Source organism: Saccopteryx leptura, chromosome 1 (genome assembly GCF_036850995.1).
Source record: "Saccopteryx leptura isolate mSacLep1 chromosome 1, mSacLep1_pri_phased_curated, whole genome shotgun sequence".
NCBI classification, from domain to species: domain Eukaryota; kingdom Metazoa; phylum Chordata; class Mammalia; order Chiroptera; family Emballonuridae; genus Saccopteryx; species Saccopteryx leptura.
The window spans coordinates 97166228-97194185 of record NC_089503.1 but is presented as its reverse complement, the minus strand read 5'-3'; the positions used below and the strand labels follow the sequence as shown (position 1 = coordinate 97194185).

Genomic DNA, 27958 nt, shown 5'->3' with positions numbered 1-27958 from the left:
GGGTCTGAGCACTCATAGCTCTCGGAGCAGTCAACATACCCCAGGACCCCAAGCTGCTGTCCTCCCTTCTGCTCCTTGTGAACCGAGGCCTGCCTCAGAAAGGAGCAGTCTCCTGCACTGCTCCCAAGGGACTCAGGTGGCGGGAAAGGTAGAAGGGAGACCCAAGAGAGTCACATCTTTAGGAGGAAAGAGGCAAGATGATCACACATTCATTGGAGGTGAAAAGTGTGTTCAGAAGAACTGCAGCCAGTCCCTCTGGTGACTCTAAGGGAAACGCTCATTCAACACAAAAGAAGGTGATTGATGGTTTATTGGGGGGGGGGGGGGTGGCTGAGGTGAATGTCTTCTTCTCTTCATCTCCTACCCCTGCAAGCTAGCCCAGCCTCCCCGTAGCCCCCCATAGGCTGGAGGGGGTCTGTGAGAAGAAGAATGAGCCCACATTGCTGCTCCTGGTCTACCCCCTCTGCAGGCCACAAGCCCTGGGTGGAGTATGGCTACCGGGGAAGGTAGAGGGCCGTCAGAGGGAAGAGGGAGGCTGGTGGCCAGTGGGTGGAGGTGGGCAGAGTGAGAGGTACCCTGTGAAAGAGCACTAGCAGTTGCCAGCCAACCACACTTTGGCCAGCCAGGAGAATTCAACATTTTAAAACTAATGAAATTCTATAGGTAAATGGTATTTCTCTAGGAAAGCTGGGCCAGTCGCTGTTTTCACTGGTGTTATGTCCAAGGAATTGCTTATCTTAGCAGGTAGAAGAGAGGAATGTGTCGGCTAAGATCCTCCTGCCAGCCGGGAAAGCCCACCCCCAGGGACTGCAGATCCCAGCACACTGAGGAGTTTCCCCCTGTGGCAGCTAAGGGTACAGCTTCTGCCAGGCTGGGCACTAGTAGGTAGGACCAAAGCAGGGCACACAGAACCAGTCTTCTCTTGATGGGGCCACGCTGCCGGGAAGAGAAATGCGGGCCCATGCGGACGGGCGATGACAGCTGTCTGAGCCAGCACCTACTGACCTCATCATGGGGCAAGGGTCCTTGGAGAGAAATAACCAATAGGTCTGAAGACAGCAAGGACATGGGCAGAAGAGGCAGGCTGGTTCTAGGTGGGCTCCCGTTGTTAACCCCAATGCTCCCACTAAAGAACAAGGTAGTGGGTTAGGAAAGAAAAGTCCATCTATCTCCTACCCCTTTGGCGCTTGGCTTCTGAGTGCCACAAAAGATGGTGACCATTAGAAGCTTCGGAGCAGGGGAGCAGCCTGGATGGAGTGTGGCTAACAGGGAAGGAGGAGGGAAACCAGGACAGCCCTGAGAGGGCTGGCAGGCGGCGGAGGGAGGGCAGCACAGGACCGGTCTTCTTCCAACCCAAGAGAGCAGTCGCAAGAGCAGCAGGGTCCGTGTGGAGGGCAGGGGTGGCGGGCCTCATTCCCACTCGTCCGGAACTCACGGGGCCTCGTTGGACCCAATCCCACTGCCTTTGTTGACGTAGAAGGGCCGGTAGTGAGACTGCAGGGAACAAGAGTGGTTAGGGAAGGCAGATGGCAGTGGAGCCTGCTAGCCAGACCCACCTTAACCTCCCCCAGGAAGCAGCAGTGGGCTGAGCCCCAACAATTCTATGGGCCTGTAGCCTAACCAGCAAGCTCCCTCTATCCTCTAATCAGGATTGGGCCCCAACGTTATCAGAGTCTCCAGGATAAAAATCCTAATTAGAGTTGGTTTCCGTCACTTGGTTGGTGAGCTTGAACCTCAGCCCATCCTCACGCTTTCCCTCCGTTGATCAGGGAGGCCTTCGCAGCACCACTGTAGCTCCCCCATCCTCTCACTTTCTCGCCGTTGATCAGGGAGGCCTTCGCAGCACCACTGTAGCTCCCACTGACACAAGGCTTTGTGCTCGACGGAACCATGTGTGCAGCGCTGTTTATATAGATAGCCTCATGGAATTGCTACAACCGCCCAATTAAGTGGGATGCTGCTACCATACTCATTTTATAGATGAACAAATCAAGGCAAAAAGAAGCTAAGCCATCTGTCCAAGGTCACCCAGCTAGCAGGTGGGGAAGCTGGGGCTCCAGTCTGGCTCCGGAGTTTACCCTCCTCCCCCACCCATTTCTCCAACCACTCCTTGAGTCTCGAGGGCTCCAAGTGTTTGCTCGGCTCTCTTTGCATAATTCTCCCTGAGAGAGGGGGTGAAAAGGGGGGGTCCCAGTCCAACACAGACCATGGGCCCCACCCCAGCCCCTTCGCCCCTTCCATCCCGGCTCCTGATCAGGGTTCAGGGAGTGTCCCTCAGGGCGGAGCCCGTGACAACTCCCCCACCAGCTCTGTGTATTACAGTCTGCAGCAATTTCACAAAATCAGCCCTCCCCTCTCTTCCCAATCACTTCATCGCGGCCCTGAGAAACTGCCCTCCAGGCTGAAACAGAGGAGCACAGTTTAGCTGCTGATGGCCTGTGTGAGCATCGTAGACCCCTGGAGAGTCTCCAGGAGCGGCTTTGTCCCTGAGCTGGTTCAGAGACTGAGCCCAGCAAACTCCCCTCTGATCCCGATGCAGGAGACATCAAGGGTGCTCCCACCCCCGCCCTTAGTCTTGCCAGCCTAGAAACTTGTATGTGCTAGTAGCTCCTTGCCTACGTCTTGTGCCCAGCAGGATGAAGGGCCCTGTGGGGTGCGGGGCTGTCTTTAGCTTAGACTTTAGTGAAACTACCTGTTACACAAAGGAAGAGATGGAGATCTCGGGAGGGGAATGACACAGGCGAAGCCACGCAGCTACTCCAGGGCAGAGTCTGGACCAGGCCCCCAACCCTCAGGTGCCAGCCTGGACCCCAAAGCATTCAATAAAGCAAACTGAACAGACCTTGCAATGGCTGTAGCCTTTCTTTCAGGAAGGCTGAGTCCATAAAATGGATCACAAATCAGTGAATACTGGTGTCTTTAGGAGCCCAGAGTGGTGGATGGGCAGAAACAGAGAGCCCTGTGGCATCCGGGCAGGGAGCTCTCCCCTTACCCTGCCCACCCCTGCTTCCTCCCAGGCTCACAGTCACAGGCAGTGAAAGTTGGGAGAGCTATGAAATCATACCAGCCCTCTGACTCATATTACAGTTGGGGAAACTGAGGCACAGAGGAAGAATGACTCACACGAGGTCGCAAGGCAAGTTGGTGAGAGGGCTGGGGCCAGGTCTCAGGAGACTGGCTCCCCGCCAGCCCTCTTGGCCTGCTACCATCTCCCTCTGTTCTCCCAGCACTGGACGCTAGCTGGACACAGCAGAGGTGGCGATGAGCCTTCCCTGCTCAGACGCCAACTCCGGGGGGAGGGAGAGTAGGTGGTAGGGAGAGGAGGGACCAAGCCTAGGAACAGAAGGCCTCTATTTCCTCCCCGTATCTGCTTTTTGCATTCCCGCTGCTGCGATGCCCCTGGGCCCAGCTCTAAATTACACACACAATCACTTATCTCCAATTGCCAGAAAATTAAATATTCTCTCCAACTCAGTCAGCCTCAGTCACTCTTTGTGGCCCAGATCAAATCATCTCCTCGTGTTCTGACCTCCAAACACAAAGGCAACCGGCAGCCTGGGGCTCTAGCCCTGGTCCTCAGCAGATGCCCACATTCCAGGGCAGCTGGCTGACCTCCTGAGCAGAGCCTGGCACAGGCCGTCGGGAGAGAAGCATTCATGGAGGTGGCAGCCCGGCATGTGGACAGTCCCTGGCCACTGAGGTCTTGGGCAGGGTTCAGGCTGCAGGGTGTTAGGAGTCACCTCATCTCAGACCACAGTATAAACATGAAGAAACAGACTTAAAGAGGGAGCAGCTCAGTGAGGATCCACACCTAGAGGTGGCTGAACTTCAAGGCCATGCTTCCATCTGTGCTGCTCTTCCACGTCCCTGCCTAGGCGTCATTAGCTACCAAAACCTAAACATATCTCCTCCTGCTTTGCAGACTGCCTCACCACACTGTCTCCCGTATCGCCCTGTGCTGTCCCAGGACATGGGACTCATCTCTAGGATGCCTGTCTCCTGGACTCAACATTGTACTCTCCCAGAGCTGGCAGACACCAAGCTGTCATTCAACAAGCATAGGCAACCAACAATTGTTCCCCCCCCACCAAAAAAAAAAACAGCACTGCCCATTTTACAGATTATAAAACTGAGGTCAGAAAGCACATGCTTGCCTAGGCCCCCTGGGCTTCTACTACCATTTTCTGTATTCATGTTCAGGCCACTGCTGCCTCCTTCTACTGCCCCCTGGCCCAGAGACACACCACCTCCCACAGGCCCTGGGCAAGTGATGACTGGTTCTCCCCAGGGAGCCCCACTTAGTGCGCAGTCTGGACAGGCCTGTGCTCATAGGCTCTCCCGAGGCTCCTCACTCACCAGCAGTGTCTGCTTGCCAGATTTCCAAGTCTGGGGCTGGGCCTTGGGGCTCTGGCTCCTCATGAGGGAGGGGTATCCTGGGGAGACAAGAGGGCCCCAGTCAGAGGAAGCAGGGCAGGCAGTCAGGGTCCCCAGGGTGCAGGTGCCATCTCCAAAGCCATCACCAAGCTCCATCCAGCCCATTACCAAGTATAGCCACCCCTGAAGAGGCGTGCAGCAGCTGGGGTCCCACATGGGAAATCCTGGGTAGGCTGGTCAGAGGAGGAGGCCCCAAGGCAGGCAGAGGAGGATCAGGCCAGGTGTGCTGGGCCAGGCAGCAGCAGAGTGTCGCCCCCAAATCCAAGTCAGGATCACATCACTCTATGGGGATTTCCCTCAGCCATCCCGAGGACTCGCACCCCTGACCCCGCCTCCCACAGCCCAGAAAAGCCTCTTTATAAGGACAACCTGTCAGGATTCCACCAGGAGGTGCTCATTCCATCTCCCAGTGCTGCCTGGATCATGTTCCTCATGTATGCCCCCACTCGTGCCAAGCACTGTGCTAGGTCGGACTCTGCATATGTTCACTGAGCCCTCTTTCCGTGAGCTCAGCAGTTGGCCCTGACTGCACAGCTAATAAGCAGGATTTGAACCCAGGTTTTGCTGGACTCCAAAACTCACCCTCGTGTTCCTCCTGCCCTGTCCTGCCGCCTCTCTCCTGCTTCAGAAGCAGGAAAATGGGACCTAGAGAGGGGCAGTAATCTGCCACATGGCTGTGCTCCAGGGTTAGGACAGCAGGCCCAAGGGGCCTGGCGTACTTGGGTGCTGTCTGGGCCTGCATATGAGGGCCATGGCGCAGGGCGGGGTGCCCCGGGCCTGCCTCCCCACCTCCCCAGTCAGATCTCTGAGGAGCTGAGGGCCACAGAACTGTGAAAAGCACTCCCAGTCTGCCTGCCACCAGCCCGCAGGGACAAGAGGTGTGCCTGGGAAACAAAAGGCTGTGACCTGAATGCAGGGGAACTCAGGAAATCAATAGGGTCTGCCCTTGGCCTGGGCCACCTGGAGCCCTGTCCTGGACTGCTCTTCGGAACAATAATTTGGAAAGACCCAGAAACCACCTGAAGCACAGCTGGCAGGTCGTTCCCTGGGTTGGCACCGGGCAAGGGGACAGAGACAAAACAGAATCCAAGTCCCTCCCTGTCTCTGGGGATGGGACAGCTTCGGAAAGAGAGGGCTCTGCTGGTCCTGAGTGGGAGGCTGAGAGAGGGGAGGTTCAGGTCTCACTTCTCCATTCCCAGAAAGAAGTCCCATGTCAGCCACCATAAGAGAGGCGAGGAAGGGGGTGGGGGTGGGGGAGCCAGGGATGGCAGGGGGCATTCATTCCTCTTTCAGAGGACTCGGGAGGAGGGACCAGGACACCCTGGGAGTGGCAGAGAGCCCCACAGGCTGTTCCACCTGCCCCACTGTGGGAGAGAAAGGGGAGGGATGGGGGAAAAAACAGGTACCAGAATTAGTTTTTAACAGACAATTGGTGTCCAATGGTTTGGAAAAGTCTGTGGTGGCCTGTCCCAAGGTGGTGAACTGATAGGGGAATTTCCCAGTGCCTGCTGGGAGAGAGAGAGGCATTAGCAGCACAGTGCTGGTCTCAGGAGGGCCACAGGGAGCCGCATCTCACCCTGGGGTGTTTCCATTCCACTGCCCTTGCTCAAAGCTAGCCCGGCCCCGGAGCATGCCCTCTGCTCCCCCAGAGCTGCAGGTGGGGTCGGTCCTCACAGGTAGGGCTTCTCCTTGCAAACATGCAGCCTTGCCCAGAACGCTCATCCAAGACCATTCCGGTGGATGTGGTGAGCTTATCTGCACGGAGGTGACAGCAGATGACCCTAGGCTATTCCTGAAGGACATGATATATTTAAGGGGCTCTCCTAAGGCAAGGCCTACAGAGGAGGCTCTGTGGGCTGATGGAGAGATATTGAGAAACATGAAAGCTCCAACTCATACCTGCTGGGTGGCCAGAGAGCAGAGAGGGATCTGTTAGAAGCCAGAGAGGCCAGTATAACCCCAGTTTGCCAGGGGCTCCTGCAAGCTGGGACCCTCTCGCCAAATTCCCTTCTCCTTCACTTGGCTGATTATTTCAAGAATCTCTGCCCTGGGCATAGGCAGGTATCCCAGCAGGAAGAGACAACTGGCGGAGAAAGCCACCTTCAGGGACCACTGTTCGGGGTCTGCCTGCCCTGCACAGCCCCTTCCCTCTCCCTGAGCCCACCAACCCACTTAGCCTTTCTTCCAGACCAGATATTTGGGTGGCAGAAAACAGACTGGGTTACGTCCACCACAACCCTCCAGAGCTGTCACTTGGTCATTTCCAAAGAGACACAAGGGCCCTGGGCCCCACTGTGAGCTGGGATTTGGCTCAGGATTTCCCTTCAAAATTACTCCAGACCAGGGAACAGAAGGTATTGATTACTTAGCCTCGTCAGAGTCCTGGGGAGCAGAATTAGACTTGGAGGCCTTACAGATCAGCTAGTCCCACGTTTCTCAAAGGAGCTGGATGGGACTCTGGCTTTTTGACAGGCTTGACGGGTGCCATATGGTCACAGGGTCACAGAGTCAACAATGCTGGGAGTCACAGGGAAACAAAGTTAAATAAGCCTTCTGCAGTAGGAAGGCTTGGGAGTTCAGACCGACGGAAGCACCCTAGGGGTGTCGGCGTGGGGTTGCAGAGGACGTGGAGTGTCCTCATCTCCCTGACACCGAGGCCTGTTGTCACAGAGCCTCCACCGGGAACAGCGTGTGAGGAAACGAGTTCTGAGAAGGGCTGTTGTGGCGCAGCGCCCTTGACAGTGAAGACACGGGTAGCAGCAGCTCTCCGGCTTTAAATCCGAGGCTCCATCCCCTTCAAGGCGAGGAACCGATGCACGAGGGAGCAGAGACACATTCAGGACTTGGTGGGTGACAGGAAAAGTGGGGAGAGCAAGGGGGCGTAGAGCTCACCTTTCAGGGAGAAGGAGGAGTTGCCTTGGACCACAGGCAGGTCGTCAGAACTCTGCATGGTAGAGGAGTACTCCCAGACCCGGGATGTGTAGTTCCCTAGCAGGACAGGAAAGGGGCGTCAGGCCAAGGCAGTCTGGCAAAGAGGCCAGACGCAGGAGGAGGCCGTCTCTGTGACTCCCCAGCCCTCACCCTGTCGTAAGCCAGGATAATGCTGAGCCCACTCATGCCTCTTGCCAATCTTTCTTGCTATCAAAGTTGTCCTTCTGAACTAGAGTGTGCCCTCATGTCCCTTACCTACATAAAGGTCCACTGTTATCACATGGAAGTTCAAAGTCCATTATACTTGACCCACAGCGCTGCTGCCCCCAGCCTTCACCACAGTCTCCACTTCCTGGCTTCCTCTCTCCCCTCTTCTCCACTGCTCACATTCCACCCAGGCTGGCTCAGAGTTCCTCACACACACCAGGCTCTCTCTTACCCCAGGCTCTCTGCCAGACCAGGTCCTCTGCCCGAGTAGTCTGTATGTACTGACACTGACACTCTTAGCAAATTCACGCACTGGGTCTTTAGTAGTCAGCTTCCAGGTCATCTGTCCAAGGCTGTGTGTACCTCAGCCCAGACCTGCCTTGCCGCACACCCCTTGCCCCTGGGTTGTAGCTGCATGTTCCTTCATCTATCTCCCCCACTGGGCTGCATGGGTCAGGGGATGTGCCCATCCGGCCCAGCATCACGCATCTGGTCCCCAGAAGCTGTTTATTATACATGGTTGACAGATGAATGAATGAGCAGATGAACAAATAAATACAAACACGTGCTAAAACTTGGGGACAGAGGCAACTGATACAACTCCTGGAATTCTGTTCACCAGTGGAAGGGGCTGGCAAATGTCCACCTGCAAGTGTGTCCCTGTGGTCTAAAGAAAAGGAGGCAGTGGGTGGTGCAGGACAGCAGTGTCACCACCAGGGCCTTCCAGTGAGGGGTCCTCAGGCCCCTTCTCTGGCCCCTCCCTTCCAGCAGGACTGGGGAGGTCTCATCAAGCTCACTTCGTGAGGAGTCCCCAGTCCAGGAGACCTTCTCCCACTGCCGCCTGCAGGGCGGGCTGGAGCTGTCTACCTGCTCCAGGGTGTTGCCCCTCCCACGGGGTCGTCAGGAAGCACCTGTGGCATGGCTGCAGCCAGCACAGCCACCCCAGGCTCTAAGGGGACATGAGCCTGGCCCTTTCATTCACTCTTACATTTGTCCACTCTCCTTCTTTTAACAGATGTTTCCTGTGCCCCTTCTTCTGGGCCCTGGGGTTGCAGCAGTGAATAGGACAGATCCGGCTTATACCCTCACATTTATCACAGCCTGCCATGCTTGTGATGGCACAATGTGAATCCAATCCCGGACACAGGGGCTGGGCCTGCCCTGTGCACGGTGCCCCTGACCCTCCAGTTTGCCAGGACTTGTGCTCACTGAAGAGTACCCCCAGCACTCCCTTTCTTGCCTCTTCAGACCTCTGGTGTGTCCAAGGTTGAGGCTCTGGTGGGACGGGCCCAGTCCCCTTCCTCTCTGCACATGGCTGGAAGGCACCAAGGAGCCCCAGACGGAACCAGGGCCTTGCAGAGCCAGGGCTCTCTGAGCTCATGGCCCTACTCTTGGCATGATGGTAACCTCAGCACACTGGGAAGAAGGACCCCGCACATGGCAGCTCTCCCTGGGAAAGCCAGCCACCTACTCCCATTTAATCTCTCCTGAGTCTTAAGGGCGTGCTACTCACTCACTGCACCTGGCAATGACATCTCCTTAATTTACAGGGGTGGGCCCATTCTATATCATGCCAGCCGTTCCATTTATGGTTACACTAGCTTGTCTTAACAACTAGACAACTTCACAGTGCGGAAATCTGTAAGTCAGTAAAGATTCCTCATGCTCTGATACTCGCCGAGGGAAGTCTCTAGACCTAACCCCAGGTTCCAGTCCCCCTGACTCCTCCTTCAAGGAGAAGATCACATGGTCTCATGGATTTCCAGTGATGTGAGGTGCCTGGCTGCCTTTCCTCTAGCCAAACTAGCAATGTCACACATGTGCGTACACACACACACACACACACACACACACTCTTTAAGCTTAGTAGGACCCTCCCCACCCATCTCAGAGCTCACAACCCCATCCCAGATCCCTACATCCTCACACTGGGGAGTCTGGTCCCCCTGCACATGACCCAATCCATCCTCCTGCTCCCCCTCGGGCTGAGCCACCCCCTTACCTTTGGTGCCATAGAGATTATTGAAGTTCTTCTGGTTGACTTCCTTGGAGAGGCGGCTGGGGGACACTGGCTGGTATGATGTCCTGGCCCCCACTGTGAAGCAAAGGAGAAGGGACTGTCATCATAGGCAGATGGGTCTGACTCAGTAGGGAGCCTGTGGTCTTGACTTGAAGGGTAGTTAGGTAAGATTCTTTGCTCCCAAATGGCTCCCAGTGCCTGTCCCAGGACCTAGATTCCACCACTATGACAGCAACTTTGGGTCCAGAATAAGGTGGTCACTTAATTTACCATCCACATCAGTACACTTTTTAAAATGTTTATTTTATTAGTTTTAGAAAGAGAGGGTGGAGGAGAAACAGAAAGAAAGAGAGAGAGAGAGGAATATTGATCTGTCCCCTGACCGTTGATCAAACTGGCAACTTCTATGCTTCGGGACAATGCTCTAATCAACCAGGCTATCCGATCAGGGCTGGGACACTTTTGAGAGTGAAAGGGTACTACTGATAGTTATGCCAAGAACACCAGGTGCAACCCTGGACAATCCTGGACAGACTGATACATATAGTTACCCTACTCGGGGGCTCTGAGGATCACCAGAGGCTGGAAAATGTGACGCTCCCCTCCTGAGCCAGTCCCTGTACGACTGAAATCCCAGAGGTAGGAAATGGGGTTCCTGTGAGGAAAGAGGGCTGTAGAAACCATGAGGCACTGAGCAGAGGCACTGGGCCCTTGGCCAGTGGAGGGTCTTGATGAACCAGTGCCCAGGAACATGACCCAGGTGCCTCCCCCAGGGAGGGAGCCTTGTACTGCACAGGTGCTTACCACCACCACCACCCCAAATTCAGGCTCTTACCTCAATCTCAAGAGGGTGGCAGAGTAGGATACATATCCCCACTTTATAGAACAAGAAAACACACTCCCTGTGTGTGCCAGAATCCTTCTATGGACTCCTCCCCTCCCACCTATCCCGCCCCACCACCTCTCAGTTGCTGCCCACCTGGCCCAGCACCTGCTGGTCCTTTCTCTAAACCAAGAGTACCCAAACTACAGCCCTCGGGCCACATGTGGCCCCCTGAGGCCATTTATCCAGCCCCCGCCACACTTCCGGAAGGGGCACCTCTTCCATTGGTGGTCAGTGAGAGGAGCATAGTTCCCATTGAAATACTGGTCAGTTTGTTGATTTAAATTTACTTGTTCTTTATTTTAAATATTGTATTTGTTCCTGTTTTGTTTTTTTACTTTAAAATAAGATATGTGCAGTGTGCATAGGGATTTGTTCATAGTTCTTTTATAGTCCGGCCCTCCAACGGTCTGAGGGACAGTGAACTGGCCCCTGTGTAAAAAGTTTGGGGACCCCTGCTCTAAACCTCTGCACTTGCAGTTCCTTACTCCTCTCACCCTGGTGCCCTCCACCATCACAGCCATGCCCTCGTTACTGAGCACACTTCCCTGTTTCTGGGATTCTGAAGACTGACCTCTCCTGGGAAGCCTTACTGCCCAATCCCACTGCCGCTAAGCTCCCAGACTCAAGCTGGCGGCCCTTTATTGGCCTTTATTTCCTGATTTTGCTGACTCTCCTTGGCTCTTTCCTTACCTCTGTCTTGAGCCCGGGGAGCTCCCAGAGGCAAATCTCCCCCTCTCTCCTGTCCCCAGTGCAGGGGCAGGGACACAGGATAAACCAGTTTCTTCCACCTACAAATGTCACAGCCTGGCTCACAGTGACAGGACTAGAAGGTCTCCTAGCATTTGAGTCCAGCCTTCGCTCTTCCCGGGCAGGGATTCTGAGGGGGCTCTCGGGTGGCATCTTGGTGAGTCTGCACTCTGCCCTCTGTCCCTCAGCACCACTCCGCTCCCTCCTCGCAGTCTGCAGCGGAGCTGACTCGCGTCCTACATGGAGCAGGGCAGCAAAGCAGGGGCAAGGTGGGGGCTTGATGCCGCAGGAGGGTCTGGTCCTCAGAAGACTGAGGGAGCCAACAGGGAGAGGGTCTGGGTGATGGACGCTGGGGCGGCTGCTTAGAGGTTCTCACAGAACTAAGCCCGCAGGGCAGAACCTGGGGAGGGCAGGGCAGGACCCTGGGGAGCAGGGGCAGGACCGGCCAGCCCAGCCCAGGAATGCAGGGGTGAGGGCTCAGGCACCAGCTGACTAGCCAGGCCTTCACCAGAGGTCCAGGTATTGTTTTCAGACTGGGTGGGGCAGCACAGGTTCCTCCCCACTGAGCTCATCTCTCCCAATCCCCTCAGCCCCGCCCACCGCCTGTGCACCTGGGGTGTGTGACTCAGTGCTGAGGGCTTGAGGCTCCCCTCTCCCAGTTCCTTGTGCTTTCTTCATGTGTCCTTTCTGCCTTTTCCCCACACCCTGGGCTCCTCCAGGCTCCCCTCCCCCACACACCCCCAATCCGAGGCTGGCAGGGGGGCCTGGCACACCCACTTTATGTAATTATGTAACGGTATTGTTGTGGTTTGTTGGTGGTGCCAAAGAATGTGACACCACAGAGCAAAGACCTGCAGACACCGGTCTAGACCCCCTCCCAGGCTGTCACCCCTATAGGCCAGACTCTCCAGGGCCTCCGGGAGGGCTGAGAGGGCCAGGCTGCATGGTACACTCCCCCACATACCGAGGGAGTGGTCAGAAAATGCAGAGAACCAGCAATCTCCCTGCCCCTGTAGAGCAGAACGATCCTAGAGGAGTCAGCCTTCTCACAGGACTACAAAAACCTAAGCAGAAGCAAAACGCATCTTGGTCTGGCAGACGGGAGCAGGTGAGTCTAGAAGCCAGGTGATCTTTCCGAAGAAATAAAAAAGGAAGGTCACAGGGTGGAGGTAATGGAAGGGTGGGGACTGCCTGTGTCACAGGGGAAGGAAGCCTCTGAGGAGCAGGGTGCTGGATAATATGTCATCTGAACCAGGATGCTTCTGAGAGCAAGTCTTGGTAATTAATGATCACATCAGGACAACAGGCACATTCTAGGACTATATGAGGCAAACTGATGGCAGTCGGTTCACCCTGGGGGGAACCTGGCTGAGACCCTGCACAGAGTGGCAGGACACTGTCCCTTACCTTTGGGTGTGAGGTACATGGAGTATCTCTTCATGGTGTCTGGTGCACTCCACTCGCTTGTGTAGTTGTTAGTGTAGTTGTTCATGTAGCGATGATCACCCCCTGGGAAGGAGCAAGGTTGGGTCAGCAGAGAAGGTATGGGGAGGAGAAGCTAGCCCAGTGGGGGCATCCCTGGGCTTGGCTAAGTCAGTCTACAGCCCCGTCTGGAATAGGGAAAGGCAAGGCTCCCAACCTCAGAGAAAGTAACATCTTGCCTAACATCCCCTTTGCTCTTGAGCTCCTGGGGTTGAGGGGCTGCCATGAGCCTTTCGCCCTCCCTTGGACAGACCTGTAAGATCATATGCACAGCACTTTGCCGCTTACAAGGTGCCAATGATATCCATTTCTTATTTGGTGCGTACATCAGGCCTTGGGTTGCTATGTAGATCCATCCCTATGCCGCAGATAAGGAAATTGAGGCTCAGACGGTGAGTAAAATCACTTGTCCAATGTCACATGGCTAATCAGGACAGACTTGGGATTTGAGCCCTGCCTCATTTCCTAGCTCTGTCCCAGACACTGCTGGCAGCTCAAGGGGGTGGAATGGTGTCCTGGGGTTCGTCTCCATGGCCAGGGATTGAGCAGAAGTGTGCAGAGAGGAGTGAGTTTCTCAGAGTGGACACTGACTCCTTCCTCAACCCCTCCCCTACTATCAGACCTCCATATTTAAACAAATTTATGGCTCAGCCCTGGCCGGTTGGCTCAGCGGTAGAGCGTCGGCCTAGCGTGCGGAGGACCCGGGTTCGATTCCCGGCCAGGGCACACAGAAGAAGCGCCCATTTGCTTCTCCACCCCTCCGCCACGCCTTCCTCTCTGTCTCTCTCTTCCCCTCCCGCAGCCGAGGCTCCATTGGAGCAAGGATGGCCCGGGCGCTGGGGATGGCTCCTTGGCCTCTGCCCCAGGCGCTAGAGTGGCTCTGGTCGCAACATGGCGACGCCCAGGATGGGCAGAGCATCGCCCCCTGGTGGGCAGAGCATCGCCCCTGGTGGGCGTGCCGGGTGGATCCCGGTCGGGCGCATGTGGGAGTCTGTCTGACTGTCTCTCCCTGTTTCCAGCTTTAGAAAAATGCAAAAGGAAAAAAAAAAAAAAAAAAATTTATGGCTCAGTGCTTACCTTCCCCAGCCGCCCTCTGCTCCATTCCTTTCTCTTGTTACTTCCCCATCTCCTACTTTCCTACTTCCTTTTCCACCTCCCTCTATCCTGGGCAGGAGGAGGAATGAATGGCTCAGACTCTCATTCTTTACCTTCATCACCTGTGCCTAGCAGGCCCTGGCACACAGTAGGCATTTCATGACAAACAAATGTCCTCCTAGGTATTGGGCCAGCCCCATCCTTCCCTTTCCCAAACCCAAGATGAAGGTGGCCTGGGATCCCTCAGCCCCCAGGTCTTTGAATGAAACCCGATCTGGTGAGCGGGCAGACCTCAGGGAAGAGAGGATGGGTACTCCATGTGTTAGAGTAGGCAGCTAGGAGCTAACGAAAGAGAAGGGAACTAGACTGGCTGGGCCTAATTGCGTCTGGAAGTGACACTTAATCAGACTGGAAGTTACACCTAATCAGACTTAAGTTTGGACGTTAAGGCTTCAGACACCCCAGGGGATAGCTAAATCCCTGCCAAGCAGGTGAACATCCCTTTGTTCCCCCCCCCCACTCCAATCCCCAGACACTGGAGGGAGGAATAACCAGCTTTCCAATCTCCATGGGGGAAAGCCAGTACGTTCCCCAGGACTATGGTGGAAAGGCATAAGCAGTAAAGGGAAAATTCCTCTGCTGAGGCATGCGCGGTAGAAGCCAGCATGGCACGGGGGACGGGGGGGTGGGAGGGAGTTCAGCTGCAGTAGAAACTAGATGATGCAGCAAAACTGGGGTGTGTGCACTAGAAGCCAAAATGGCTACATAAAAGGGTGGAGTGTGGCCTGGAAAACCTGGGGGGAAAACTAGATTGGATAGGGGGAGGACCCAGCCAAAGCCTCCAAAGGATTAGGAAAGAGATTGGTTAGTTTGAAAGAAAACTTGCTCTTTCCCAAGCCCGAGGGAAGATAATCAAAGCTTAGCAAAGGCCTCTCAATAGTGTGTGTTTGCCCTTCTGTTTGCATGCTCCCTCTCGCCACAGCAGTTGTGCAGGCCCAGCAGCTGCATGGGCCCAAGTACAGGCCTGGGTGCAACTGAGCAATGCCAACCGGAGCACAGCCGGGAAAGAGACTATGCTGGAGCGCCAGAGCCCAGGGTGATGGCATTACAGTCCTGGATTCTGACCCTCCTGGTGGGCACTGATGCTCACCAGGCCTAGGACTTCCTCCACAGTGGGAGGAGCTGAGCCATCTGGTTGTGGATGAAACATTGGGCTCTGGGGACAGTTCTTTATTTTAATAAATCTTACCATTACACCTCATCCTCCTATGTGTGGGTTCTGAAAGTGCTTTTCTTGTGACTTCATGGAAGAATCCTATTTCCACCAGCAACACAAGGTCTGACTCATGGACCACTTATCCCCTGCCTCCTACAGCCAAGCACATTCCCAACAACAATGTAGCAGCAACAAAAACCAACACGGAGGCCCAGGGCCCCAGGCACAGGTGCAGGGTTGCTGACATAAGAAACACCCATCTCTGCTCCCGGAAGCCACCTCCCGGTACACCTTGCTTAGGGCACAGGGCCACACCTGCACAGAGGCCATGGCCAATACAATCCTGACCTAAAAATGGTGCAGTGGGTAGATGGCAGGCAGCAGAGGTGGGGGGGGTCCCTCAGAGTCACAGGCTGCCTGGACCTGGACAGGGCTATCCTCACAGGTCTCGCCAGACCTCAGCCAAGAGGCTCCCTCCAGGTTTGTACCACAGAAACTGTGATTATCTCTCCAAGCCCTCTTCATGGCCACCAGCAGCAGCAGCTTCTCAGATGAGAAGGCATGAGATTGAGTAGCAGAGTATAAAACCCAACCATTGCCCCTATTTAACCGTGCACCCCTTGAAAAACTACTTTTCTGAGCCTTCAGCCTTCTGGTCTATGAAATGCAATACAACCACCAGGGAAGATAAGATACTGCAAGTGAAGAGCTCACACAAAGCCAGCATACAGGGAGCGCTCAATCTCTGCTAGCTATCACCATTAGTATCATTGATTCTGTCATTAGAAAGGGGATTTCAGGACCTGAGTGCCACCTAAAGCCAAGGGATTGCCTTGCTGCAATGGCTTATCATCCCTCAAATGTAACTGAATATCCCCCAGTTTTACAGGGACTTTGTGTGATGTCATCACCAAAATATACAGGTGCCCTGCTGACCCCTGGCACTTCCACACACTATTACCCCCTTCACATCCCCAAAAAGCCATATGCTTCATCTGGAAACCAAAGGCAGAGGTCAACTCCTCTGGTGTGGCTGGGGCCAGAAGTCATCAATCAGGCTGTGTCCTCAAGGCTCGTGTTAGGCTGGGGACCGGGTCGGGCCTTGGAGAAAGTGTCCAGGCTTCAGGCCTTAAAGGGACTGGGCTGGGACTCGTGGGAAAGGACTTAACAGGGTAGTTTCTCAGGTTCAGAGACTTTCTGTGAGCTTATTCATTTGGCCTCTGTGGGGTGCAGCCGGACTCAGAAAAGAAGTTGACTTCAGGAGAGTTGGTGAGTCACTAAGACATGCTGTGTACCACTGTCCCCAGCCCGGCCCACCAGGCCAAATCCAGCCTCTGGGCTCAACACCACCCAGTACAGTCATGGTGACAGGCACGTCCTCCCTCCAAGCACAGATGCAGTTCTAGGTCACACCTACTAGAGTCTGCAAAAGCCATGAGCCTGGCCCTTACAAATAGCAGCACCCACACAGTGGCTGAGTTAGACCTGACAATCAGATGCAGATCTGAATGAGACCAACCCTGAGTTTGACAAATGACCACACAGACAAGACATTTGGGCAGACAGTGCCCAGATGCTCCCTTCCCTGGAAGTCTCTTGTCATGGCTGCCTAACTTTGGCAGCAAGTGCAATGAAGGGCTACAATCCACGAATCCTAGTGCCAACCCCTTAGGTGCAATGGGTGGCTGGGAACACTGAGGGGCCAGCTGGTGGATGCCAAGCTGCACCAGGCAGCAAGGACTGACCTGGGAGAAAAATGTCCATGCCTCGGGGGATGCCCACAGAAGGGGACCTACCATTCTCCATGTGGTTCCTTTCGATGAAGTTACGGCTCAGGTCTGCCTTGCACATCTTCTCCACATGACGCATGCACACATTGAGCAGGTCATCCTTGAAGTTGCCAAGTGACTGCCCTAGGCCCTCCCCCTCCAGCAGAACATGATAGGTGGGCAGGGGAGGAGGGAGGGAGTAATTGCTCATCAATGCACCAAATTCCTACCAAGAAAAAAAAAGCCATTAACCACTGGGGTCTTTAGAAGTTTGGGGGACCCTGCTCTTGTGGGGGGGCTGTCACAGTCCAGCTGGAAGACTCAGCACTGGGTTCTAGAGCCAGCTTACTGTTAACTAGCCCCATTTCTCTTCACTGGGCACTAGTTTCTTCTTCTGTAAAAAGAAAAGGTTTAACTAAAATCCACTAGAGGCTAACATTTCTGATAGCACTTGTAGTCAGATACAATACCATGACTCGATGGTGCCCACCGCCAACACTGGGTACATCCTGCTCATCTCAGGGGTTTAGGAGAGTGACATAGCTGTAAAGACTTTGGGCACAAGACCCCTAACAAATGCAAGAAATTACTAGAGCATCGTGTGCTCATCATGGTGGTGTCTCCACCTTTACATGCCACACTCAGCTCCGCCCTACACTTTTGCACTTCTCCTTTCTCTTCCCCTTCAACAGAGAAATGCTATTTCTTCTCAAATCCTCATGGGCCTTCCAGAGCCAGTTCAAATTCCACTGCCTCCACAAAGCTGTCTTAGAGTACTCCAGCTGGCTTGCCCTTTTCGGAGCTTCCACGGGCACTTACCTCCTGAAGCACAGGTTTTATCATTTAATTATACACTTTTATATATTGTTCTCTAATTGTACATGTCTTATCCTCCCAGCTAGATATGGTTCCTTGGGGGCAGAAACCATGTCTTATATTTCTCTATTCTTCATAACACCTAATAAAAGTGCTGGGCATGCAGTAGTACCCCAAAACTCTCTGGGAGACAGAAGGATGGATGGATGGATGGACGGACAAGATCAAGGATAACAAATATGCAATACATGCCACTATCCCTTAGCCAAAGTAGGCATCATTAATCAACCACCTAATGTTTTCCTGCTACACCTGGAGCACTGTTAGTATATATCAATTGAAGTTGGTACAAGGTGATCTTTGTGTGCCATCTTTAGGGAGGGAAATGGCTTAGGTAGAAAAATTAAATGGATAGATGAAATGGAGCTTGAATGGGAAAATGGGAGGAGGGATGGGTGATAAACGAGGGTCTGAGAAAGTAGATGAGAGGGCTGAGGGACTGAATGGTGGAAGAGTTGCTCGTTACCTGTAGGAACAGCACCGAGTCGCTGATGCTATGCAGCTGCTCCCTGGTCTGCTTGTCCTCATGCAACACCTTGGCCCTCTGGTCCAGAGCATCCACAATCACCTTCACCTGGTCCACAGCATCCTGCTCCCGCTGCTCCAGGGAAGCCCTCACTTCCTCTTTCTGCTTCTCCAGGTCCCGCACCAGGTCCCGAAAGTTCTGCTCCAAGACGGCTTTCTCATTGGTGGTGAAACTCTGGGTTCAGAGTGAGGGAATAGAGGAAGGAGGGTTTCCATAATTTAAAAACCTCCCTAGGGTTTTTTAATTACTCCTTTTGTACCTTTAGGTTCCCAACACAGAGTCAGGGAATTTCTACTGTCCCAACTCAGCAAGCCTGTTTGGCCAAGAATCTCATTCAAGGCATCATCGAGAGATGTCATTTTTGAAAGAGATGGCCGGGTGCCTTTGAAAGTGCACCTTTTACCCATCCATGACTCCTCCCCTACCACCATTCTACACTTGGGCAACTCTGTGGGCCCGCAAGTGCTGCCCATGAATCAGAGCGTGCTCACAGAAACCTCAACCAGGACCAAACATCATTCAGAAAGTGAATTGATGAATGTTTACCTGGCCAGGGTCATGAGTCAATAATTTCAGATTGTGGTTTGTAATTATTTAAACCATGCCAGACAGACATCTAGTCACACTGGCACAAATAAAAGTGAAATGGCAAGTATTTTGGTGGCTGGATAGTCTGGTGAGCAAAATAAACAATGGGGACATTGGAAAACAGGTTGTTCTAGGGCTTATTTCCTGGTATGCTGTAAAATGAGTGTTAGGTCATGGGCAAGATCCCACCTGGAAGCCTGGCCCAGACTTAGACGGCGAATGGGTAGGAATGCCAAAGCAAGCGGGAGAATCCAGAAAAAGAGTGTGGGATAGAAAGGTGGGCCTGCAACCTCAAACAGAAGGTCTGCCTCCTCCCAGGAAAGACAGATGGGTAGGCGCACAGCAAGGGGGAGGCCTGGGGGCTACTTACCTTGATGCGGTCCTTCTCCTTCTGCCACTTCTCAGCTTCATCCTCAATCTCAATGATCTTGAGCTGTAGCTGCTCCTTTTGCAATGACAGCTCTGTCTGCAGGGAAAGGGCCAGGGTTGGAGGAGATGTCAGAGGAAGGAGGTGGAAGGACCGTGGAGTGAGTCCACCCAAGGAGAACACTCAACACAGCTTACTCCTCGTGCATGTAGCCCTGGATTAGCAGACACTCATCAGGACCTCAGATAGACCAGCCACCATGCCAGCTGCCAAGGATCCAAAAACACTGTCTCACTGTAAACTCGGACCTCTGGGGTTGGACATTCCAAACACATCTTTAAAAGGGCTAAACCTCTGTAATGCCCCTTTACCCAATGTGAGCAGGAAGGAGACCCATTTATGAGGTTCCCACTGCTCTCAATGGGCTGGGGGCCATGGGGAAGAGGGAGAAAAGCTCCAGCCTCTTTCAAGCTAAGGGCAGGAAGCAGACCCAGCCCAGCCCAGCCTAGCCCAGGGAGTGTCCCGTGGCAGAGACAGTGTACAGCATTTCTTTGGCATGACTCGGGGCCTCTGTTGCAAGCTGCAGCCAGGCTTGCTGCTGGCAGGGACTCTGTCTGGGCAGGCACAGCTATAAACCTGTTTATGGAAAAGGGAATTCGGTCTGCAGTCTGGACAAGATAGAAACTTGATTTGGGGCAGAAAAGAGGCTAGAGAGTGAGGTGGTGATGGGTGGATGAGAGAAGAGGAGGAGACTTTCTAATGGCCTCCGCCTGGGGGAGAACACAGGCTATCGGGGTCTAGGGTGGGCAGGGAAAAGGGTTTGTCAGGACTGTGCTGGGCCATGAGCTCTCACATCAATACTGCCTTTCCATTTGGAAAGTTGCCTTACTCTGAAAAGCAGCTACAACAGAGACAAAAGGGGAAATGAAGCTAAGGCCAAGCCAACACAGGCAAGCCAGGAGTCACTTCTTCTGTTCGTCTGGGCTCCCCACTAGTGCTCTCAAAGCATCTTCCAGCTTGGAATATAGGTGGGTGATCACCACCTGATACCTGGAAAGACCAAGGCATCTGAGAAGGCCTTGGAGTATACCAGGCCGCCCTGCTACACTGGGTTTTAAATGCAGCCCTTTCTCCAGTCATCTCTCTGGGGACCCACAAGAACTGTCAAGCTGCAGGGGCCACAGACAATCAGGAATGTGAGCTTCGTCACCAAGGAGTGCTGAGCAGCTGGGTATGGACTTCACCTCACGTCACAGCCCCTGAATACTTCACCTCGCTGAGGGGCGCTGAGGGAGAACCTGCTGCAGACACCTGGAGAAGGAGACTGATGGTGAGAGAGCTTCCCTGCATTATGACAAGGTGCCCAGAGAGCAGGGAGCCTGGTGGAGAAGGTGAAAAAGGCCAGGGTCAGGCACTGCCAAGCTCCCCCACAGAAACCCTGGCTCCACCTCCTGGCCCCATCACGGACAGCAGAGACTCAACCCTCACACTGTTGGAGGATGTAGAGCCCAAAAGCCCAGAGCACTGAGGTTGGCAGAGTCAGTGGCCTAAAAGGCCGCAAGCAGTCTGGGCCTAATAGGCAGATCTGAGCTGAGAGAAAGGGATTGGACAATGGGTCTGTCCCAGGAGATCTGTCCATCTCTAGAGAACTCTTGTGCTGGCCTAAGTTTGATGGGACAACAGGAGGCTTCCCTCCCACTGCAGCTGAGAACGTCCTAATTTAGCTCAGGAATGGAGGAAGTGGCACTTGAGTTTCTCACCTCCACCGCACCATCCCGTAAACAAGGTCTGATAGACAGGAAAGCAGAGAATAAACACACATATACTCCCACCCCAGGTCTGACGGGGATGAAGAAAGGGCAACCCTTCCATGGAATGAGTGTGTGTGGAGAATCCAGGAGGGAGCCTACCCAGAGCACAGGACCGGGAATCCAAAGGCTTAAGTCCAGTTACCATCCCCTCCAGGCAGGTGGTCTCAGCAAGGTAACAAATTTCTCTGTGCCTCAGTTACTCCATCTTGGAGGCAGGAAGAGGACTGCCTCCCAAGGAGGCTGAGGGATGAGGTTTAGTCTAGGCCAAGGGCAGACAGTGTCGGCCTCTGGGAGCCCATCCTGCGCAAGAGGGAGGGAGGACAACTGTGCGGATACAGGAGGCACAGAGAGGTGTCTGCCATTGACTAGTAGAGGAGGGCTAGGTGGCTGGTCGGGAACCATGCAGGGCAGAGTCAAAAATGGAAGCTCACTGTCTGCAGCAGTGGGTGGAAAAGTGGGGTTGAGAGGCTGGTCTCGTTTCTTTGGGACATTAGGGGAGTTGGACACAGCCCGGAAGGGGTCTTGCTCCCATAGCACACCTTGCAAGACCACACTTACAGAACGCAGTGGGATCTTGGGTGGGACATTAGACTGGAAACTCTGTGCTGCTAGAATAGTCCTTTCTCACCTCTAGCATGAGGAGGGTTTGAGTGAGACCTCTGGAAATGTATCCAGTATCTACCTCTTGAAACTATCGATGCTGGAAAAGGCAGGCTGTAGATAACAATATAATGTAATAAGGCTCCAAAGATATTGGGTTCTCCTGCAACACTAGGGGAACAAAGAACACTAATTGTATTAGTGAACATCTACTATGTGCCAGGCATTTCTCCTTTAATCTGTACAACTGCTATGAAAGTAAGTGGTGTTATCTCCATTTTAAAGGTATAGAAACCAAGGCCTAGAAAGATGGCATCGCTTGCCTGAATTCTCACAGCTAGAAAGAAGCAACAACCCTGGGATTCTATTATGTGACCTCTTAACTTTGAAGCTATATTCTATCTTCCAGGACACTATCCTTCCCCTTCACTTGGGCTACTTCAGCTCACCCAGGCTTTTCTACCTCGCAGGCAATGCAATTTGGTGACTCTACCTCTTTCTCTTGTTCCCCCTTCCCTCCCCATGTCTTCCTCATTGCCCCTGAAGACCACAGCTTTCTCCTTCCCTCTCTCCTTCCTCCCTTGGAAGGTGATGTCTGGCGGAGCCTCAGCTCCCTGCAGCTCCCTATCTCCCCTCCCTCTGACTTCCTCCTACTCCCCATTTCATTCTCTTCACCCTGCCCAGGCCTGCCCCTAAATGCCTCCTTTGTTCCCTCTTCCAAACTCGTCTGGGTGCCTCTCACTCTGCTGCCCGGGACAGGCCCTGTGCAGGCCACCCAGCCGTGAAGTGTTCCAGCCAGGGGGAGCACAGGCTCCGTGAGAGCAGAGAGCGGTGCAGCAGCTGGTGGCGCCTGGACCTGGATGGGCCTTCAGGTGCAGACACGCCTGAACATTCACCTGGATGTGTGTGCTTGAACTGTCCTCATGGAAGGGGAGATTGTGGATCAGGCCATGATCTCTCTCTGGCCAAATTAACCACATGAGACACTGGCTGTGACATTTGCCAAATGAGCCAGTTAATTGCCAAATTTGTACTCTCAGACAGATGCTAATTATTTGGATAAGAATCTGAAAGGCTAGATAGACTTCCCCGTTTCCACTCAGATGTCAACAGACCCATGATGAGTCTGCCCAGTCAGGGCTTACCCTTCCTTCTGCTTCTTCGGGTGTTAGGACAGCAAAGGGAAAAGATGCAGTGAGAACATTACCCAGGTCATCTCTAGATAAGCTATGGTTCTTGAGGAAGTCACCCCACTCCCCCAGGCCTGGTCTCCTCCTCGTGAAGTTAAACTAGATCCCTGATTCCCAACCTGACAACACATTAGAATCCCCATGGGGGCCTTAAAAATAAAGTTCCCAGGCTCAGACCCCCTGACTCTGAACCTCCCAGGGATCCGTGTCTTAACAATTCATCAGGCAGTGCAGGTCAGAGGTTGGCTTTTAGAAGCCACTGGACTCAGCGACTCCAAGGAAAGCCTTCCAGTCCCACAAAAATAAAGTTTGAAATGATAGAGAGGAAACAGCCTGGCCTGCAGCCACACTGACAGTTTGAACCCCAGCACTGCCCCACCCCAGTACTGTAACTCTCTTGACATCTTTGAGCCTATTGTTTCATCCGTAAAAGTGGTGCGGTAATCCATACCAGGTGGAACTGTTGTCAGGAGTGACCACGTAAATACCCAGGCCAGTTCTGGGCACATAGACATGCTCCACAAAGACTGGTATCTCTCTTGCCCATTCGCCTGTACTATCCACCCCTCCCATCTGTCTCAAAACCTCTTTTATTTTGTTTCCCCCTCAGCACCCGTAAAGATCATCTCACCTCTTTCTCTTACCCTCCCTGTCCCAGAGCAAGAGTTTTCCCCCAAGCTTTCCTGAGAAAAGTGATGCTAGCCGTCTCCATCACACCTCAGGCCTCTAGCCCGCTTCTCTTCTAAAAGCCAGTCACCATGACCTGTCCAAAGAGCTTTTTTGCATACCCCAGCACAGCATTCAAGGCTGAAGGACCAGTGACTGCCCACGCCCAGCAGCCTGGCAGCTCAGCCTTCGCAAAGGAATCGGCAATGAGGTGAGAAGCAGAGCTATAGAGCATGGTGAGAGAGGCACACTGAGCCCAGTGATGGAGTGAGAAGAGTAGCCGAGGTGCTGAGTCTGAGCCACACCGAGGAGCCAGGAGCTCGTGCCTCCAGAAGAATGCCCAGGCTAAGTGCTTCTCGTATGTGGTTTGCCCTGCTGCCAACCCAGAGCCCAGCTTGGATCCCAAACAGGTAGGGTCACTGGTAGGTACAGAAGCCAGGCAGGCTGTCCCCAATCAGGCAGCTATTTGCCAGGAGGGAACCCATCCTAACTCAATGCAGCAAGAGGGTCTTAGGATACACAGAAGGAAGGGCTATGACCCACAGGAAAGGATGTATATGTACAGTGCTATCCCATCAGCTAATCTAGCCTGGGAAATGGCCAGAGGCCAAGGTGCTGGACCGGATGATATCTGTGGGACCCCTTGTGATATTTAGAGTAGAATTAAAAACATTCTGACCTCGGGTCCACCATAGGAAGGATTGCCACATTGACACACCAAATGACCTTGCCCCAACACTGCCTCTACTCAGTCTGTAGGTAGAGCTAAAGCCCAGCAGATGAACACCCACAGCCCCATGTCATCTGCAGCCTCATGTAGCTAACCAAGATAGGTCTGAGATGACCTCACCTGGGTTTTCACCAACTGACCTATATAGCAGGTTCTGGACAGAGCTCCTTATAGAAAGCTATGTGTGGGCTGATGTTTGGGTCTGAAGGGCATTCCTCCAAAAGATGCCAGCATGGATGTGCTTGTTCATTTTGACCCATTAACCCACTAACTCTGTGCCAATGTTCTCCGCATCTGACATTCCAGCAGAGCCAAGCCTAGGCACACTTCTCTGCTCCATCTCACTCTCCTGGCTGGTTGGCACCATTCCTTCCTGCCTACAAGTGTTTTGATGGCACACACACATATGCACAAACACACACACACACATGAGTACACACACACCGCATGAAGCTCCCACCACTAAAATCACTTCCATAGATCACACACTTTCTCCTCTGAAAACTCCTGTAGAGCACATATACCCTGAATCCTCTCCCTTCAGTGCTTTTCTCCTTGGTTGCCGTCAAATACTGGGAGAGAACTTCAGAGGATTCCTCCTCAAACTCTACAAGCTTAGACATATTCTGTCTTTTCTCTGGCCTGTTCCCAATCCACAAGATGTAGAGAATGAGACTGCTAATATTCCATTTAGCATGGCATTCTCTCCTTTATGATTCAATATTTACTTACAGCTGCCTCTGTGGGACTGGGCAGATGCTCCCCAGACTTGTTTGTGTGTCTGAGCTCTGCCTTCTGACCTACATTGGGAGCCCTCAAGGACTGCCCCTTTGAGCGTTACAGAGGCCCCAGTACCAGGACGTGAACTCCGAGCTCCTGGTCCTCCGGGCAGAGCTGCCTAAGACTCTGTCTTCCAGGGGCACCTGGGCTTTTCTTCAGTGGTGATACCCTTGGTTCAGATGAAATTTAGGAACAAACCCTACATATAAATCAGATAAATAAAAGTGCGTGCTGCTGGTAGATGTGGAGACCAGGAGCTCTAGCTTCCTGGCACCAATTTCCCCAGCCCTTCGTCCCTGAGGCCTCGAAGACATTTCCAAGATTCCTAAGAGTCCGTGAGGATAATTGAGAAACCACCAATCTAGTCCAAAGTCTTGCTTTCACATAGAGGGAAACCAAGACAGGTAACGGAAGGGAATCATTTACAGCTGATTAAAGGGAAAACCAGGAACAGGACTCAGTCAGGTCTCCTAAAACCCAGTCAAAGGCTTTGCAACTTCTTGGTTGTTATAGATGAAAATGATTGCTCCTTGTTCTGTTCTGGTGTCTCAAGTAAGCTTCTGAAAGGGGGGTTCTATGGCACCTGCTCCATCACCATCTCTCAGTGTGAAGCTTGGAGCCAGCCTGGGGTGGGAACTGGGAACACTTCTTCCTGGGCTTCGGAAAAGCATCTTTGAGTATTTTCCCATCTCTAACTTAGCCCTCCCTGCCCAGGAGTGTGGGCGAGAGGTGCAACGGAGAGAGTACTCAACAAGCTTCTGGGTAGGAAGGCTGAGCATAGAAGGGCCCTGTTCTGCCTCATTCCAAGGGGTAGAGGAGCTCTTGAGGAAAGTTGGTCCCCTGCATGGACCAGCACTGAAAGCTGTGTTGCTGTTGGAGACAGAAAATTCAGCATCTGGGGGGGCAAGGAGCAGCTGCCAATGCTGAGCCTTTAAACCAGAACACCTCCTCCAGGTTTACAAGCTTCCACATGCCTCTGCTCCTCCCCGTAGAAGTACAGGCATAACCACATATATGGAACTCCTATAAACACACTTACATATCACATATACAAATATATGCAAATATCCACATATGCACATAAACACCCACATGCATATAAAACACACACACACACATTTGTATACACCAACCTACACACAAACACCAATCCTTACTAATAGTGTCCACCTACAGGAATAGGCACATTCCACATGCAACTACACACGCAAAGCATACAGGGCCCAGATGAAAGAAGGTAAACAAGGCCAATGATGGACTCAAGAAACTGGCTGTGGGATCAGATGGAATACCAGTAAGTCACTGTCCTGCAAATGCAAACTCTAAAGCCAGCAAAAAGGGCATTCAAAGGTCAAAATTCTGCCCTCCTCACCCATGACCTGTTTCCCATGGGCCAGTCCTTCTCAGAAAGACTTTAAGAATTTTCTCTCGCTTAAATAAAAGAAGAAGAAGAAGAAGAAACACCCCAGCCAGGCACAGAGCCCAGGATTGAGTGCTGATCCTCTGATCTGGCTTTAAATTTATCCTACTATCTTGGCCAAGACCCCAATCTTTTCTGAGCCTCTGTGTGCTCATCTAGAAAAGGCGCCTGTTTCCCGAGGCCTTGGAGTATTGGGGAACTGCCCTTGACCCCAGCCTGGGGGCATGCAGGGGCAAAAAAAGAACCAGGGACAGTGGAGAGTCCAGCCCTCAACCTTAGGAACCCCAGTGGAGGAGACCAAGTGGAGGGACAACATTGGTAATGGAGGGAAGGCCTGGAGTAAGTTACCTCCTTCTCAGCCTTGGCTTCTTCAACTGTCACGGTGCTGTGATTCTTGTGCTCCTGGAACATACAGAGGTAGCAGATGCAGGTCTGGTCAGTCTGGCAGAAGAGCTCCATGGTCTTGCCATGCAGGGGGCACTTGCGGGCCTCGAAGTCCCCGATAGGCTCCAGCAGCTGGTGGTCGCGGAAGGCAGCGCCCTCCAGGTGGGGTTTGAGGTGCAGCTCGCAGAAGGAGGCCTGGCACACCAGACAGGACTTGACAGCCTTCTGCTTGTTGCCGATGCAGGAGTCGCACAGGACCTCCTCGGAGCCCAGCTTGGAGCGCAGGAGGACGCCCGGGTCCGCCCGGAGGTAGCTGCTCCTGCGGCCCTCGCCGGCCTCTGCTGCGGCCAGGGCAGGCTTGCGGGGCTCCGAGAAGATGGACTTACGCAGCTCCCCCTTCTCAGCAAAGGTGACCTGCGGCTTCTTGGCAGCCCCCAGCTGGAGCCCAGCATAGGGGGATCTCTTGCCTTCCCCGGAGTCCATGCTGAAGTAGTTGGAGCCCTTGTCATCCACGGACTCCACAAACTGGATAATGGGCCGCCGCCACTCGTTTCCCGAGAACAGGGAGCTCTTCCCCTCCGCGGGCTTCAGGGCGCTGCCTAGGCTCTTGCCCTCAACCGCCTCCCCGCCATGCCCATGCCCATTGGTGGTCTTGGCATCTTTACTATCAGACTTGGCCCCGTTCTCCAGGCTGCCGGTGGGGCCCGGCAGGCTGCGGGCCTCCTTGGCTTCCGGGCTGGCCCCATTGCTCGGGGAGGCATCTGCAGCTTCCATAGCAGGCACTTGGCTGGGCTGTGTCAGATTCGCTGGGGCCGCAGAGTGGTGACCTCTCTGGTGGGCGTCTGAGCTGGGAGTGAGACAGGCAACCAGGAAGCCCAGAGACACACCTAGAAGGAACAGGGAGGGGGAGGGAGAGGAGGAGGAGGAGGGAGGAGGAGAGAGGAGGAGAGAGGAGGGACAGCTGGTGCAAACCTGACACAGCGGCTGCCTTACCAGCAGAGTGGCTAATTATCCAGGGGCCACACCCAGCGCACTCACACCCAACCTGCTTTTTAAAGGAAGTGCCCCCCCCCCCAGTTTAATCACTTTCCACAGCTCAGCAACCAGTTGGGCTGCTTTCTTCTGATGCATTTTTTTTCTCATTAAGAAAGTGGGGAGCCTCCATCCTCACAGGTGGGCAGGCTCTGCTGAGCTGAGGGGCCCCTGGGACAAGAGCTGAGGTGTCTGCAGAAG

At 53.6% G+C, this 27958-nt stretch overlaps 1 protein-coding gene across 3 annotated transcripts; it reads right to left on the bottom strand.

The window, feature by feature from the left end:
• Positions 1–318: 318 nt before the first annotated feature.
• Positions 319–27675, bottom strand: TRIM29 (tripartite motif containing 29). 3 transcript variants are annotated; one of them, XM_066371660.1, is made up of 10 exons: positions 26690–27675; positions 19148–19243; positions 18130–18363; positions 16815–17013; positions 12633–12734; positions 9575–9667; positions 7327–7422; positions 5841–5939; positions 4357–4433; positions 319–1494 (listed from the first exon to the last, which is right to left on the bottom strand). In XM_066371660.1, the coding sequence occupies exons 1-10, from the start codon at positions 27497–27499 to the stop codon at positions 1432–1434; spliced, it is 1869 nt and encodes a 622-aa protein (XP_066227757.1). In that variant the 5' UTR covers positions 27500–27675; the 3' UTR covers positions 319–1431. The 3 variants fall into 3 exon arrangements, with proteins under 3 accessions (XP_066227757.1, XP_066227756.1, XP_066227759.1); XM_066371659.1 differs by having other exon boundaries at positions 5841–5942; positions 26690–27607; XM_066371662.1 differs by lacking the exon at positions 5841–5939 and having other exon boundaries at positions 26690–27674.
• Between the last annotated feature and the right edge of the window lie 283 nt (positions 27676–27958).